Source organism: Phalacrocorax carbo, chromosome 23, assembly GCF_963921805.1.
Source record: "Phalacrocorax carbo chromosome 23, bPhaCar2.1, whole genome shotgun sequence".
Classification (NCBI taxonomy): Eukaryota; Metazoa; Chordata; class Aves; order Suliformes; family Phalacrocoracidae; genus Phalacrocorax; species Phalacrocorax carbo.
Window position 1 is genome coordinate 2,551,332 of NC_087535.1, and position 14,812 is coordinate 2,566,143.

Below are 14,812 nucleotides of genomic sequence, written 5' to 3' on the forward strand. Positions count from 1 at the left end.
CGGGGACCAGAACTGTACACAGGACTCCAGGTGTGGCCTGACAAGCGCTGAGTAGAGCGGGATGATGACTTCTTTCTCTCTGCTGGCGATACCCCTGTTGATGCAACCCAGCACCCTGTTGGCCTTCTTGGCCGCAGCAGCCACTGTTCGCTCACATTGAGCTTCCCCCCACCAGGGCCCCCAGGTCCCTTCCCACAGAGCTGCTCTCCAGCCAGGTGCATCCCAGTCTGTGCTGCACTCCTGGATTATGTTTTCCCAGGTGCATGACCTTACACTTGTCCTTGTTGAACTTCATAAGGTTCTTGTTAGCCCACTCTTCCAGCCTATCCAGATCTTGCTGCAGAGCGGCTCTCCCTTCCAGAGGGTCTGCTTCCCCACTCAGTTTGGTATTGTCAGCAGAGTCCATCAGGCTACACTTGATCCATTATCCAGATCACTTACAAAGATATGGTCTGGCCCACAATAGCCAGTGGTGCCCAATAACCCAGCCGCGGGTCCCCATTTTGGCACTCACAGAAAAGCCACCATTCCCAAAGGCAGAAGGGTTTTGTGGCTCTTTGCTCACCTCCGTGCCTTCCATCTCACCCACAGGCCCTAATATGCAGCTGCTTCATCCCTGTGTATTTTGGACTTTTACCTCCTGTGTACCATGGGGTGGTGAGTAGCCTTGTGGTGTGGAAAGCCTATCCCGGGTCAGGCCGAGGGCCCATCTAGCCTGTGTCCTTTCTCCAGTGGTGGCATTAAGCATGTTTATACGCATGTTTGCCACCAAAGTTGCTTGGTGCTGTGTTCATGCAGTGTCTGCAGAGGGAAAAACTGAACCCAGCTGCCCCACAATCTGACCTCACTGCAGACAGAACTGACCTGCTCACATAAGTGTCCATCCTCACCCTGTTTATGGGGTTAGCTCAACTCCTTTCTGCTGCACTTCCCCCAGTTTCATTAAAGAGTAATTTTTTGGCTGGAGGGGAGGAGGTGGCGGGTGTAGACCTGGAGCACATGGGACACTGGTCAGGGCTGTTCCCTGGAATGGGATCTCTGTAACCTCAGTAACCTCAGTCTAATTTGGCCCTGGGTGGGGAAGAAACGCCAAATGCATGCACACGTGACACAGCACTCTTCACTCTGAAGAGAGGAAGGCTCAAGGTTCCTTGTTTTCTTTTCTAGCGTTATGTTGATGGGGAACTCGGCATGTGGCGGGCCAACTTCATTTCCCAGAGCACGATCACCATATCTGGTTTCGCCGGCGAATACGACATCTGTCCCAAAGATGGCCCAGCTGCCTTCTTCACTTTCCACATCTCTGACTGTACTTTACAGATATCAAAAAGAAACTTCTACCGCTTCCAGTGTATTTTTCAGCTTCCTCCACTTCAAGTGAGCTGCTTCTATAGGTATCAAGAGCCATGAGGCCCCTATAGCTAGACCATCTTCCCTCACTGCCACCTCCTCCCTGCAGGTTCTGGACCAGTTTTTAACTCAAGGCTATGAGGACACAGTCTCCTACTTAAAAAGACTGAGTAAGTGATTGGGAGTGAGGAGCAGGTAGGTTGGGTGCTTCTCTTACAATGTTGGGTTGCTGACAGAAGGTAAGAGATGCTGCCAGCGCATCTAGAGTGACCGGGGCAGGGAGATCCCTGCATCCCTGGCATTGCCAGGGTTACTTGAGTCCCATCCTCTCTATGGCCTCTCCTGAAGCTCCCTGTTCACCCCTTCCCTCTGATGACATTAGGTCCCCTCGTCTCTTCCACACTGGGCATGGTAGAGCTTTCCTGGGAACACAGGTCCCCAGCACCTAGACAGAAGTGTGGGCTCGGGTGCCCTGTGTGGTGTTAGACTGATAACCCACACATTGGTGATCCCTGACCCAGAAACCCAACTCAGATTAGCCATGCACTGTGCTCATCGGTCCCCCTATTTCCAGTCAGCCCTGGTCATGCCTCACATTGCTGGAGAGCTGGTAGTTGAGCAACAGGCAGTGAGAAATGGATTCTCTTCCCACCAGGTGAATTTGGAATAAATTACCTTGATGAGGGCTTTATGCTTTCATTGTCCAATAAATCACTTCAGAAAGGTGAAGGGACCCTCAACAGGAAGCCAGAAACAAGAGTACTTCACTCCAGAGCCACAGACCCTGAGGATGTCACCAAAGAGAATGCAGGGACCATCCAGGCAGCAGGTGAAGTGGAAGAGGAAGACCTGCACCACCTTCTCCACCAACAGAAAGGTAGAGGACCAGCACTTCCTTTACTCCATCAATTTTCATTAGCTAAGTGGCACTTGCCCAGGGCTGTCGCTGCTGAAAGAGGCTGTCTGGGGTTTTGCAGGCTCCAGTAGGTGAGAACATCAGGAATGGGAGAGAGTCCCCTCTTGGGTCAATGGTTATTAGTGAAGCCTGCTGCTGAACTTGGTTTGGGTGAGGTTTGAGGACTTAGGCTGTGGCCAGGTCAGAAGGGCTCTTTGGAGAGTAGCTCTTTCTAAGAAGAAAGCCATTTATTCACCTGGCAAGGTAATCCCAGGTTCTACCCACGCATCAAGTCATTCAGGGCGAGGGAAGGAGCAGTGCCCCAGTGGTTAGAGCTGGGTTTGCTGTGCTAGTCAAATCATAATTTCTGCTTAGTTACTCTGGTGTGTAGCCACGTGTAAGTACTTAAGTGCAAGAAAAGCTTATTAGAGCTGCAGGTAAACCGCTACCTATATAATTTTTAAGCAACATAAGGCAGGTTTAAATCCAAAACAACCAGTTTTCTGCAAACCTGTGCAAAATAATTCCCTCTCCCATTTCAGTTTTGACATGGAAAACCAGTGAACCCTCAGCATTTTGGATTCCAGTTTGTCTTATTGTTACTAGCAGAATACAAAGAAGTATGTGCTGGAGTGCAACGTTTCTTTTAATTTTATTATTTATTTTCTTTTTCTTTCTGAGTCTTTCAACATTTCAGAATTTGTTGGCTTAGGAAAAATTACACCACTTTTCCAATATGATGATGGTTTAAAATGCTGCCACATAAATTAAAGAAATAGTGAAAAAAGACCCAAATATTGTTCTGCTATATCTACAAGGACAACACCAAATGAAGCATATAAAGGGGAAAGAACAGGACCATTACCATTCCAGATCTAAAAATAAAAACTTGGAAAATATAAAATAAAAGCAAAGATTTCCATTGAAAACAAAACAACTCTACCTATGGGAAGGGAGCCACTAAAGAAATGCAGGACACAGGGTTAGGCTGTACAGTTTGCTTCCATGCTTGCTTTTTTAAAGGCTTCATTAGTCTGAGCTACATGGAACTTTTAAAATCAACAGAGTAGGAACCAAGTTTCTTTGGAGGTTGGGCAGGCTCTGGGCTATAAGGAGTCTCTTGGTCTCTGGTTTGTAGCTGGGCTGCTTTGCACCAACCTAAGGTCACTGTGGAAGGAATCAAGACTCATTTGTTAGGCCACAGAGCAACCAAGAGGAGAGCCAGGGCTCTCAGTCTCCAGGGGAGAAGTACATTGGATTTTTCAGGTCTGGGAAGGAAAAGCCCTGATGATCTAGGCCAGAAAAAGACTGTTTTACTGTTTATCTGCACAATACTATAATATCATTGATGTTACCAAATGAGCAAGGGTATAAACCTGCAAGCAACTCGCACCTGTTTTCTTGAATAAGTCAGAATATCCCCAAAGGACTACTGCTGCAGTAGAGCTGCACACCAGCAGGGCTCAGGCTGGATTAGCAAGGTAACCACAAACATTTGCATTTTTATCCACGTGCCCACCAGGACAGTTGCACATGAGTTGCACCCTCCTTAGTATCTAGACTAGAAGTAGAGTCTGGCATAAAGCACCTGCAGCCAACAGCCAGAGGCGCAAACAGGCTTGGACACATTTGTTTTTGTTTGGTGCAGTTCATGGATCAGGCCCCAGGACTCCCCTTCCCACTAGATGCACAGTGGGATCGAGTTTTAGAGAAAGCTCCAGCTGACTTGGGTTGTCTCCAAACTCTCATCCCACCCACCCCAGTCTTCACATCTATGAGTTCCCTACAGACCAGGGCAAGCAACAGCACAGTGGTATGGGGGCAATACTTGAAGGATATCAAAACCTGCTTAAGGAGGGAGGGAAGCAGCCCTGATCAGGTATTTGAATCCAGTGTGTCTCACAAGAACTGCCACAAGGGTCTGTCAGATTGACCAATATGGTTTTTCTCCCTTTAAAGCCATGCCAGACATACAAAAGCATTTTTGGCCCCAGTTCATGTTTTAAAGAGAGAAAAGGCAACTTGCAACCCAGCCTGCAGACAGACACCAAGATGCACTGAAGAGCACCCTGGGGCAGCAGTGTCACCAGCACGGGCAGGGCCACAGCCCTCGCCCTCCCACAGCCCCCAGGTGATTCCCATGACCCACCTTTAAAGAAGGCATTTCAGGCTGAAGACAGGATCTAGTGCAGCTGGTTTGAACTGCAGCTGGGTTTCCCAGTTTGCTTCCCTAGGGCAGAAACAAGCTCCTTGAGAGCCAAGAGATGCCAAACTTTGCCTCTATCCGTTGCCCCTTGCAGAGCCTCTTTTTGTCATTGGCTCCAAGCTCATGCAAAGACAGTGTCAGGTGTTCTTGCTTGAAAAGGTGGGGGATTAATGAATCAAAAAACAGCTAATTTGAATGATGAGTCATTAAATACTTTTAACACATGCCTGCAGGTTTGGAGCAGGAAGGTTCTGTGCTGTGACCAGTTTGTTTTGAGTGTTCCTTGTAGGCTATTTTTTGTTAAAGTTCTCCAAGTTTTACTAACTTCTTATGATCAAGCACCTTGTCACGTGAGGGCAGGTGGGTAGTTCAACATAAGCTCCTGTTTGTGGCTGAGATTTGCAGACAAATTTAGTGGATTTGGATGTCAAATTCCTAAATGAGAATTTTCTTTTGGTGCTTTTAATTCCCATTTGAATAGGGATAGTGTAACCGCCTGAGGCTGTCTGAAATCGTTATATCCTGCCTGGAGGTGGTGGGGCTTGCTAGGAAGAGCAGGAGCCTGGTAGAAGCGCTCTGCCGTGGAAGTGGGGCAGTCTGCCTGGGAGGGAAGGCAGAAGTGCAGTATGAGCAAAAGCAAATGGTGGGCTGTCTGGCCCTGCTCCTGCCTGGGGAGTGGTGGGGTCTCTGCGCCCTCTCTGCTCTGACCTGTGGCAGGAACATAGTCACAGTTCATGAACTGGTTTGGAGCAGCCCAGCTTGGGCTGTAGGGGTTGAGAGATGTAAATCCATCCGGGACGGAGACAGGAGTAGGTTTTGGTGGATCCAATGCAAATAAGCATCCGGGTTTCTTTTAGCAAGCTCATTGCAGAGATAATATTCCTAGGTCATTGATTTCAACCAGAGATAGCAGAATATATTATATTAATCTTTTGCTGAGCATTCATAGTTAACTTTGAATCTGTTTACATCAATGCAGCCATCAGCTATTCCCCACATTTATGCCTGCAGTCTCCAGGGCCCTTTGGCCATGAACCATTTCCCTTTGTGCAATTACACAAGCTGTTCATTCAAATAAACAGCTTGTGCTGCTGTGATCCATTTGTTGCCCATCGGGAACCAAAAAACAGGGGATATAGTTGGGGTACAGCCAATCCATCAGCCTCTGATGTGCGGATTGTGTTTGGGATGATAAGAGTGCCAATTCGTTCTGCACACACGAGCCACATGAGGTGGGCTTGCCTGGACCGTACACTGTTCATAGCAGTGGGTTACAGAAGATCGCATGGGAAGAACTAAGGTGTTTGTGAAATGTCAGCTCTCCTGGTGCAATAGGAGATGCAGTCTGCAAGGCTGCGGTACTTTGAAGTAGGGGGAGGTTAATCTTTAGGTTTCTCCATCCTTCTCCACAGCTGCAAATTCAGAAGGGTCCAAATGTGAGCCTACCTCCACTGTCAGCAGAAGCAGGCCTCCGAAGGTGTAAGAAGCTCAAGAATAGGTAATTGGTAAAATAACTTCAGGAAAATGGATAAAAATGAGTTCCTGCCCAGTGTGATGCTCCCTAAGGCTTCTCCCTCTCTCTGTTTTCTGTTTGATGAATCTCTCTGAAAGTTCTTGAGTGGGAGGCAAACACTTAAAATGGGATATTTCCTGGCAGATGTCTGCCCTGTAATCTGCATTAAAGCAGGGGGAGGGATGCTGCTGGTGATCAGCAAGTGGAGTGGCTAGGGAAAACAGCAGCCGGGGTGTGCACCCATGCAAGTAAAGATGCCCAATCCCCCCTGCGCAGACTGCGGTTTGGCCGTCATGTTAAAGCAGGTCAGGCCTGGGCAGGGAGACTGCAGCAGCACTAGGAACGAAATCAGCTGGTTTTCCCAAGTGAAAGAACCACCCCCAAAATACTCCACAAAAACCCACAGCTGTGCCACTGTGTGAAATGGGCTCCGGTGTCACCCACCGCTTCCCAGGCCAGCAGAACCGTGTGATGCCTGAGGTCCCCAGGGGCCATCCAGGATGGCTACCTAAGGAACAAACATGGCAGTTAGTTGAGTCAGGATCAGTGATCCAACAGGGGCAAGTAGTCCTGGGAATGTTTGATGCCAAAGGGCTTTTTCACGGCTGAGGAATTGTATAGCTGCCTGCAGCATGAAATCATTCTGTGCAAGTCTCTTCACCAGCTGCACGTGAAGTAATTTGCAAGCAGGTTTGAGGGAGGTATGGCTTAAAAACTATTTGCGTGACAAGTTATATGCCTTGAATCCTTGAGAGTTTAGTGCCAACACGCCTGTCAGGATCTTGCTGAACATGCCTGATGTCCTGCTAGGACAGAGCCCATCAGATAAGTGCTCTGGAACAAGAATATGTTGTTGTAGGGAAGCAACACTGAGCTATTTCATAGCTTCTTTCAGTCATCAGTTAAAAAATAATATCATGGGGACAAAAATTAGCTTCTTTTAAGGTGGGGTACCCCAGATTTGGAATCTTTAGCCACGTTCAGCATCAGTGACCCATGGGTGAGGTTCCCTGGGGTTTCCTGCTCTGCACCCTGCCCTCCCTCCGCTGAGGCTTTGCATCCCCTGAGCACCTCACCTCCTGGCCACGGCTCTCAGAGGCAATCCAGGCACCATGGTTTGGAGGAGCTTCTGGAACCGTTTTACCGTGGAGCTGATACCTTCCAGCACCCCCCACAGCTTCTTCAGCCTGCAAAAACAAAATAAACAGGCAGATTTTAATAACTGGTAAATGCAGCAAAAGGGGGAGGGTGTTAATGGTAAATGAACACTGTAGTGTTCTTTTTCATAACCAAACAATCCTATGGTGTTCCTGCTAGCCATACCCACTCTCCCTGAGAGCTCCCCTTCAGGGAATACCAAATCCTCCTGCGGAAGAAGGGGATGCTGCTAAGCCTATTTATGCAGTAGATGTACATCAGCTTGCCCTAGTCCATGGAAAAGGAGGGACTCGCCGCCAGCCCACACTGTCTGCCCCGTGTGTTTCCCGTGGAGCTGCCATCTGAAGGATGCTACAGCCCATTGCACACCCCAGCACTGCGCTTGCAGGGCCGCCTGCCTGCCTCAGGCTAATCTCGCACCATTTCCCTTCTGCTGTCTCGCCACTGCTGAAAGCACAGCCACTGGTTTCGGCATCACACTCAGCTTCGACACCTCTATCAAGATGTTCTTACCCCTTCCTGACAAAAGCTGGCAGCCTATATGGCTGCAACAGGATCTTCGACAGTGGATCCTGCAGTCCAGTCACCTGCTCCTTCTTCCACAGAGCCAAGCCTGTGCCCATGAATGACAAAACAGAAGTAAATAAAAAGCAGTAATTAGAAATAACCCAATAAATGCAATAATTGCTCTTGTCCAGCAACTCTTGCTGCAGCTCAGCCTGTAGGTACTGAAGCCCAAGCCAGCCGCTTGAGCCGCTCTTACAAAGCTTCTTTGAACAGCTACTGCAGATATAGAAATATTTACTATAATAAATACCTTAGTAACATCTTAAATATAATACTTCTCCTCTCAAAGACTGCAGCAGCCCTCAGGGGCCTCAGCCATCCCCAAAACCCAGGATCAGTACTCCAAATCCTCTACCTGGCAGGAAGCAAGGAGCCAGACACTGCGGTACCCTTTTGCACAGGCCGGCAAACATCCTGCTGGGTTTTGCAAAGTCGTTCTTCCCACACATGCTGGCGAAGCGGAAATTGCCATCAAAGTAGTTAAAGCCAAAGGCATCTGTGGGACACAAAAGGGCCAATGTTTGGCTGGTTGCATCGGCTGCACAGTGCTGATGGGCAGTGGGTCATGCTTCTAGGCTGCCCTTGGGGTCTTGAGGTAACACTTACTGTTCCTGTACAGGAAAAGGGCAGTGTCCTGGTACCCTTGGGAGAAAATGTCATTCAAGACCTGCAAAGGGAAACACTTGAGGTCACTAAAGAGCCCTCCATCAAGTACCGGCAGGACCTATCCAAGGCTGTTTGACCGTGGGGGGTTGGGATGGCTCATTTGGGAAGGCAGCAAGGACAGGCTGGTGTCCAACCACCAAAGCACTGGTCCTTCGCAGGTTGTTAAACCAAGGTGGATCCCATCCCAGGCTGGCCACCCATCAGCAGTGTCCACCAAAACAATGTGCTGCCCCTGAAATCTGATTCATTAACAGCGGAGATTGAGCTGAACCTTAAAGCTTGGGAAGGCAGGTCCAGCATGAATTTGTTTTAACTGAAACACAGCTGGGAAGAAGACCTGGTGGGCTTACCATGGTGCTAGGCGGAAAGAGAGCATAGCTAATCCTGCAGAGGTTTTCTATCGAGATCTGAATGCTGCCGTTGAAGATCTGGAAGCAGAAGAAGATAGCGGGACAATCCCGCGGACAGATATCGAGCTCTCCCGTGAATGGGGACACAGTGATCACGGCTTCTTCCAAGCTGGAAACAGGCTGCAGGCCAGTGAATCCTCCATCAACGTATCGCTGAGGGGGAACAGCAGAGGAGGGTTTGCTTTGAGGATTGCTAAAGCTTGCGTGTGAGGGCAGCGCTGCCAAGAGGAAAGCAAGCAGCTGCAAAGGCGACATCTGCCACGAGCCAGTCCCAGCCCGTCCTCTCTTTCCACTTGCATCAGCATCTCTTCCCACCCCTTGCTCTTTATCCTGGCCTTTGCCAGCTCCTTCTGCCGCCCTGCCTATGGCACCCCACTGGCTCCTCGACCAGGTGCTGTAATCCACAGCAGTTATTAAAATGGAAATATAATTATTTTAATTCACAAAGCTTTGTAAAGTTGTTTTGGCAGTCATTAACCAATTCAAACATCACTGAATTCACAGCGTCATATAAATTTCAAGTCCTGAGCTCAAGCAGTAGGGCTTCTACATTAAATGATTGCCTGCAAATCCCTGGAGGATTACTCACTGGGCAAGGAAAATGTAATTTGCTGTATTCCAAAAGGAATCTGAATTTACCACCCACCTCAGTGGGGTTTGAGGTTGCAAGGACTGCAGCTGATCAGATTAAATGCTTATGAAATAACAGTGCAGAGGAGCCTCATGCAGCAACACCACTGAGCTCTGGGTCCTGCAAACTTTATGCACTTTGTAGGCAAGCCCTGCAGTCCAGGGTAAGCTGGAGGTCTGACCTGGCAGCCTGGTACAGACACCGGAGTGCTAAATAGGCTCAATCTGTGCAGACCAACAGAGTCAAGGAAAGAGCCTAGCTCTATCCCAGCTGCCAATCTGGTATCATGGCTTTGCGGGCTTTGACACACAAGCGGGTCACCATGCATCGGCTGCTCCATGGTCCACCTGCACATGCTTCGCCACTGCGCTGCTGTGCTCCTCCTTTGCTGAGGGTTAGCAAGAAGCCAGCCAAAATTTATGGCTTCACTGTGGTGTTTCACAGTTTGTGAATATGCTCGTGGTTGGGGGAGGATCCTTCCATGAACTTCTGATATTTCAGCCATGCAAGTCTGCACCTGAGCTAATGGAGGCATTCGCACTGCAGACAGATCCTGCCCACGATAACCGGACCGTGTGTCAATGTCCCGAGTGTGGGCGTCCTCTCGTCTCACTTTGGAGATCTGGAAGGCAAGATCTAGTCATCCAGGCTCTGGCTGTAGGCAAAGCCGGAGAGGGCTCTCCAGATGGCAATTCCACCCAGCTATCATGTTAGGATGGGATGAAGAACAAGCTAAAATGCTTTATCATCCTCCGTTAACTAAAGAAGAAGCCTAGACATATATATCCTTCTCCGCTCAAGGGAATGTGAAGTTCAAACCCAAGAACTTACTGCTGGGAGCGTATCTTTTATGGGAAATATCACTCACCACACCTCGGTAGGATGGAGGGATGAATCCACAGTAGATAGGAAGAAAGCAGCTGCAGAGGAGAGCCTGGGGGAGGAGAGGGATTGCAGAAGTAAATGTTCCTGTCAAAGTTCTCCTGGACAAAAGCTGTTGACTTGGTGCCTGCAAGTTTAGGCTTGACAAATCGCCTGGAGCCCGGCTGGCAGAACCGCCTGGACTTTGTGCTTGCGTGTGTCAGGAACAAAGGTTCACGAAGGGGGAAACATCTCCTTTCAATAAAGTTGAAACACTTCTCTTTAAAAGGGCATAGCGCTTCATTTTTTATCTTTATAGCTGCCAGCAATATTAGAGTTGTGTATTTATATATCACAGTCCAAACCCTGCCCTTCAGTGGTGGCAAGGTGAAGCTTTGGGGTCATTTTTCATATTTGCAGGTTTTTGGACAAAACCAAGACATCCTCACAGTGCGTTTTCATTCTGCTGGGATTTGTCAATGGTGAAGCCACTGCTGGGCTGTTTGCAACCATTTTCCACCAATCTCATCAGCTGGGAATGAACATCCCAGGCTCCTGGGTTGACCTAGGGCAGGGAGTACGTGGCGAACTCCAACATCTCCATGGGCTTGCCATCCACTACTGGCTCCCTGGGACAAGCCAGCCCACAGCCTCATGGTCAGCTCTTTAGGGTTTTACCCTGGGATTCTTTCTCCAGCAGCTAATTTACTGGTTAATCAGCTGCTTGTTGTTCGGCAGCACAAACACTTTGTCCAGCTCTTTCGTCCCAGGAAAGTGCTGAGGCAACGAGGGAAACTACTGCCAATGGGACTGGGCCAAGGAGAGACCTGTCCAGAAAGCTGAGAGGTCGTGTTAGCATTAACGCAGCTCTTTGCAAAGAGTCATTAGCACTTAGTAGAGCTGGTCAACATGTCAGCACCAGCTTTTTGAGGCTGGAAACAAACCTTCTGCTTTTTTAGTGTGATTTATTCTTGCCTGACTCTGGACCTAACAACATCTTCCTCCCTCTCTCTAAGCTTCATGGAGCTCACTGTGGTGGGACCACAGCTCTGGCAGAGCTTCCTGACTCTCTCCCCATCTTGGGTAGAAAACAGTGCAGTTAAAGTCATCAACGCTTTGCTACCTCCACCCCAAGCAGTAGGTAGAGATCTTCCTACGGCATCAGAGGAGAGTCCCTTTACCTGAATGAGCTCCTCTTTCGAGCTGAACTCAGAGGCCATAACATTTTGGCCATCCACCACCCGCGTGAGCGAGATGTGCAGCCGCCCTGAAGCCATCTGGTAGGAGTCCTCTGGCAGCATCTGCTGCAAAACAGTCTTGATATTCGCCAGCAAGCTGCACTTGGGAGAGAGAGGGCCCAGGATGGTTTTCCTGACTTCCTTTGCCATGGCAAAGAAAAATTCCTTTAGGTCATCTGACACAGAGGGGGGAAGATAGAGAGAAGTCAATATCCCTGCTGCCCTAACAGTTATATTTTTAATCCTATTTTTAACACTCCTCACAAATAAAGCCTCTTGCAGCCTCTGTGCATGACACAGGATGATAGTGCTGCTACAGTGGGAGACATTGTGGCAGGACAGAAGGGGGGAAGTCATCCCCATGATGTCCTCAAAGGACAACGTACTGCTGAGCACAACCCCACTGGTGAAATCCCCGTTGGCACCAGAGACCAGTGCTCAAGATGTTCCTGGTTGGGGATTAGTGAAAGGCTCCAAAGAGCCCCGGGAAGGGGGACGCAGGTGCAGGCACCGAATTATTGATGCCAGCATGACTTGCGCAACAGATTCCTGCCTTACACCTCCGATTTTGCACGTGGGCAGCCCCGGGCCTTATGGGGGAGCTGGGACAGCTCAAGGGTGAGGATGAGGGGCAGATCCCCACCTCCTCTGCTTAGGGCTTTCCTGCAAGCCAGGCACCCTGGCTCCACCATGCTGGGACTCCCCGGTGACCTCCCAGCCGGTGTTAATAGTCATTACACATTCCAGAAGGTGGATTAAAGGAGCAGAGCTGCAGAGCTGCAGAGCGCCGGCCGAGGGCTCAGGAGATGCCGGGTTTTACCGGGTGACTGGGGGGAAGAGGGGTGCAACAAACCCAACCATCAGCCTGATCCCAGGGAGGAGCCTTGGTCCCTTTGCCAAAATGAGGAGCTCACTTGGAGGAGTACCCCACCTTGGGGGGCTAAACTCTTGCAGCAAAAGCTTATCCAGCTCCCCAGTGCTGCAATGAGCAGCACTGCTCCTGGGGGGGCTCCCCAGGACCCCGCACTGGCATGGAGCTGCGGGGTTGCCTTAGCGCCATGGCTTTGTAGAGGCAAAGGTTTCCGGGCTGTCTCGTGAGATTGCTTGAAAGGCACAGACAGACAGACAGATTAGATGGAGTGTCCCGAAGGCAACTGGAGCAACACAGGTATTAAGAGGGGTTATAAATGTTTGAGCGGATGTTCAGGCCATGTGGTGTGATGATTAGTGCTCGGCAGGTTCACGCAGGGTCCTCAGGGACGCCGAAAGAGCTGGAGATACCCCAGGCAGGTGATACACCCACTGTCTGGCTGCAATGTGTCCTGGAAGTGGGGTAAGCCTGGAAAAACTGCCTGCAAGCTGCCGGGTAGGAGGTGGGAGCCAACCCCAGCTTTGGGAGCTTTGGCTCTGGATGGGGCTTTGACTCGGGGCGAGCGAGGGATGACCCTGGCATGCAATGCCGCGACTGCCCCGCCTGCTCCGGCTTGCTGGTGACCAGCATGTGCCCAGGAGGTGACCTGCAGGGTGGCAGAGGACAGCCGGGCTCGGAGAGCTCAGAGCAGCTCACCCAGCCCGGGTAAGGGCAGGGGCTGGGTACACAGCCACAGCCCCCCCATGGGACCCCAAGCACACCTTTAACCCTCCTTTTGCCCCAGTCCTCCCCAGTGTGAATTTGGCAGAGTTTGTGCCACATTCATTTTCCTTATTTTCCTCATCACTACCCAAAAGGTCTGTTCTTCCCCTAGGGAAGACGTTTTGGGCACAAGATCATGTCAGTGCCTCTAAGTGGATGGTGCCTACCACCCCCAGTGGAGCAGACCCCCATTTCAGCACTGGTGCCCACAGCAAGAGCGGTCGCCAAACTGGTTTGTACCTGCTGGACGGCCGCAGATCCATCCAATTGCACCAGCATGAAGAATCAGTGAGGAAAGTTTTGGGGCACTTGCTGATTTGTAGAGGAATTCATCCCCATGCGGGCAGAAAGGTTCCTTTCTCCTTTGTCTAAATATACTTGCCAAAGTTTTGAATTCTTTTTAGCTCCAGCAGAATGGTTCTAGCATCCACCAGAGGTTTCAGGAACTGCGTGTTTCCTCCCTGCTTCCTCCATCATTATTCGGGCCCTAAAACCCCTGCTCCTCCTAAATGTCCCCATTGCTTGAAGCGGGGCTTGGGTGAGCCTTCGAAGTCTTAAGTCTTGTGTACACTTGTTTACGCATGGACGCTAATTGGAAGTATGTGATTCTTAAAAGTGGATTAACTGCTCTGAACTAATTCTACACATAGATGATCTTACTGCTTGCGGGGTGCTGCTTCCCCATTGTCTGAAGGGATTCAGAGTAAAACCTCATTTGCACAAATAAGAGAAACCCCAGCCCTGGGCTGGAGCGGGGGCTGCTGCTCCCCCAGGCACGTCCCACTGATGAACTATTGAGCTTTTGCCAAGGGGGAAGGTGCCACATCTTCCTTTGTGCTGGGAAGGTTGAGTGGGATAACCCCACGCACCGCGCAGACAGGGCTGTCAGCTCTGTCAGCACCTATGTGACTGCCACTCGTGCCCCTTCGTACCTAAGGATACCAAAGGACCTGATCTATAGGGGACAAGGGGGCTGTTCATGGGCACCTCCACCCGCCACGGCCGTGTAGACTTGCTTTGGGATGCATCCCGGCACTCCTTAAACCTCGTAGCGGTAGAGGAGGAGATCTGCTTCTTCAGCAGGAGCAGGAAAATGAGGCAATAAAATACAGGTACGTCCAGATTTACCCCTGCAATATCTACCCGACCATCAGAGATAACATTCAGTCCGTAATAACTGGCTTTTTCAGCTTACGCCACCCAAAAGTGCTCCAGGGTGGCTGCCAAAGGTGGCAACATCTGCAGATTTCTGTTATGCCTTGTGAGTGATACGAGTTACACCAGTATCGCGTCCCCACTGGTGCTTTAAGGCATTAGCTCCTCTATTTCTATTTTGAAATAAAACATCTACAGTAAGGAAGTCTAGGCAATAATTGTCTTACCGAGGCTGATGCCGCACACCACGGCGGCGGCGATGAGCGAGCCGGCGGACGACCCATAGACCTTGCACGCGGACTTGAGGAGTTCGGGAGCCAGCTCCAGGAGGGACTGCACCACCCCAACCTGGTACAGGGCAAGAAAGCCACTGCCGGAAAAGGAGAGCGAGAAAGGGGTGCTCGAGCCCCGGGGATCCTCCTCAGCCATCTTGAGATCAAAGCGGCGTATCCGGCTTGATGTCTTGGGTTGTCCTTTTTCACCAGGTGGACCTCAAGCTCTCTCCTCTGCTTCCTCCAGGCTCATCTCT

At 50.1% G+C, this 14,812-nt stretch overlaps 1 protein-coding gene and 1 long non-coding RNA gene across 2 annotated transcripts; both read right to left on the reverse strand.

Annotated features, from left to right (window-relative positions):
- Positions 1 to 6,020: 6,020 nt before the first annotated feature.
- LOC135316950 (uncharacterized) lies at positions 6,021 to 7,728 on the reverse strand. The gene is made up of 3 exons (XR_010376136.1): positions 7,636 to 7,728; positions 7,041 to 7,151; positions 6,021 to 6,472 (listed from the first exon to the last, which is right to left on the reverse strand). It is a non-coding gene; the product is annotated as an uncharacterized LOC135316950 (long non-coding RNA).
- A 272-nt stretch (positions 7,729 to 8,000) lies between these two features.
- On the reverse strand, positions 8,001 to 14,712 carry PNPLA1 (patatin like phospholipase domain containing 1). The gene is made up of 6 exons (XM_064472456.1): positions 14,511 to 14,712; positions 11,439 to 11,671; positions 10,265 to 10,330; positions 8,706 to 8,918; positions 8,296 to 8,356; positions 8,001 to 8,185 (listed from the first exon to the last, which is right to left on the reverse strand). Exons 1-6 carry the CDS (start codon positions 14,710 to 14,712, stop codon positions 8,001 to 8,003), a joined length of 960 nt encoding a protein of 319 aa, XP_064328526.1.
- Between the last annotated feature and the right edge of the window lie 100 nt (positions 14,713 to 14,812).

What these genes read in the sequence shown, in the direction of transcription:
- PNPLA1 (XM_064472456.1), bottom strand. Translation starts at nt 14,712, where the DNA reads ATGGCTGAGGAGGATCCCCGGGGCTCGAGCACCCCTTTCTCGCTCTCC. An exon ending in GGTGTGCGGCATCAGCCTCG is followed by an intron (nt 11,672 to 14,510) that starts GTAAGACAATTA and finishes CCTCTGTGTCAG; the next exon opens with ATGACCTAAAGGAATTTTTC. An exon ending in CGAAAGAGGAGCTCATTCAG is followed by an intron (nt 10,331 to 11,438) that starts GTAAAGGGACTC and finishes CTCCTCCCCCAG; the next exon opens with GCTCTCCTCTGCAGCTGCTT.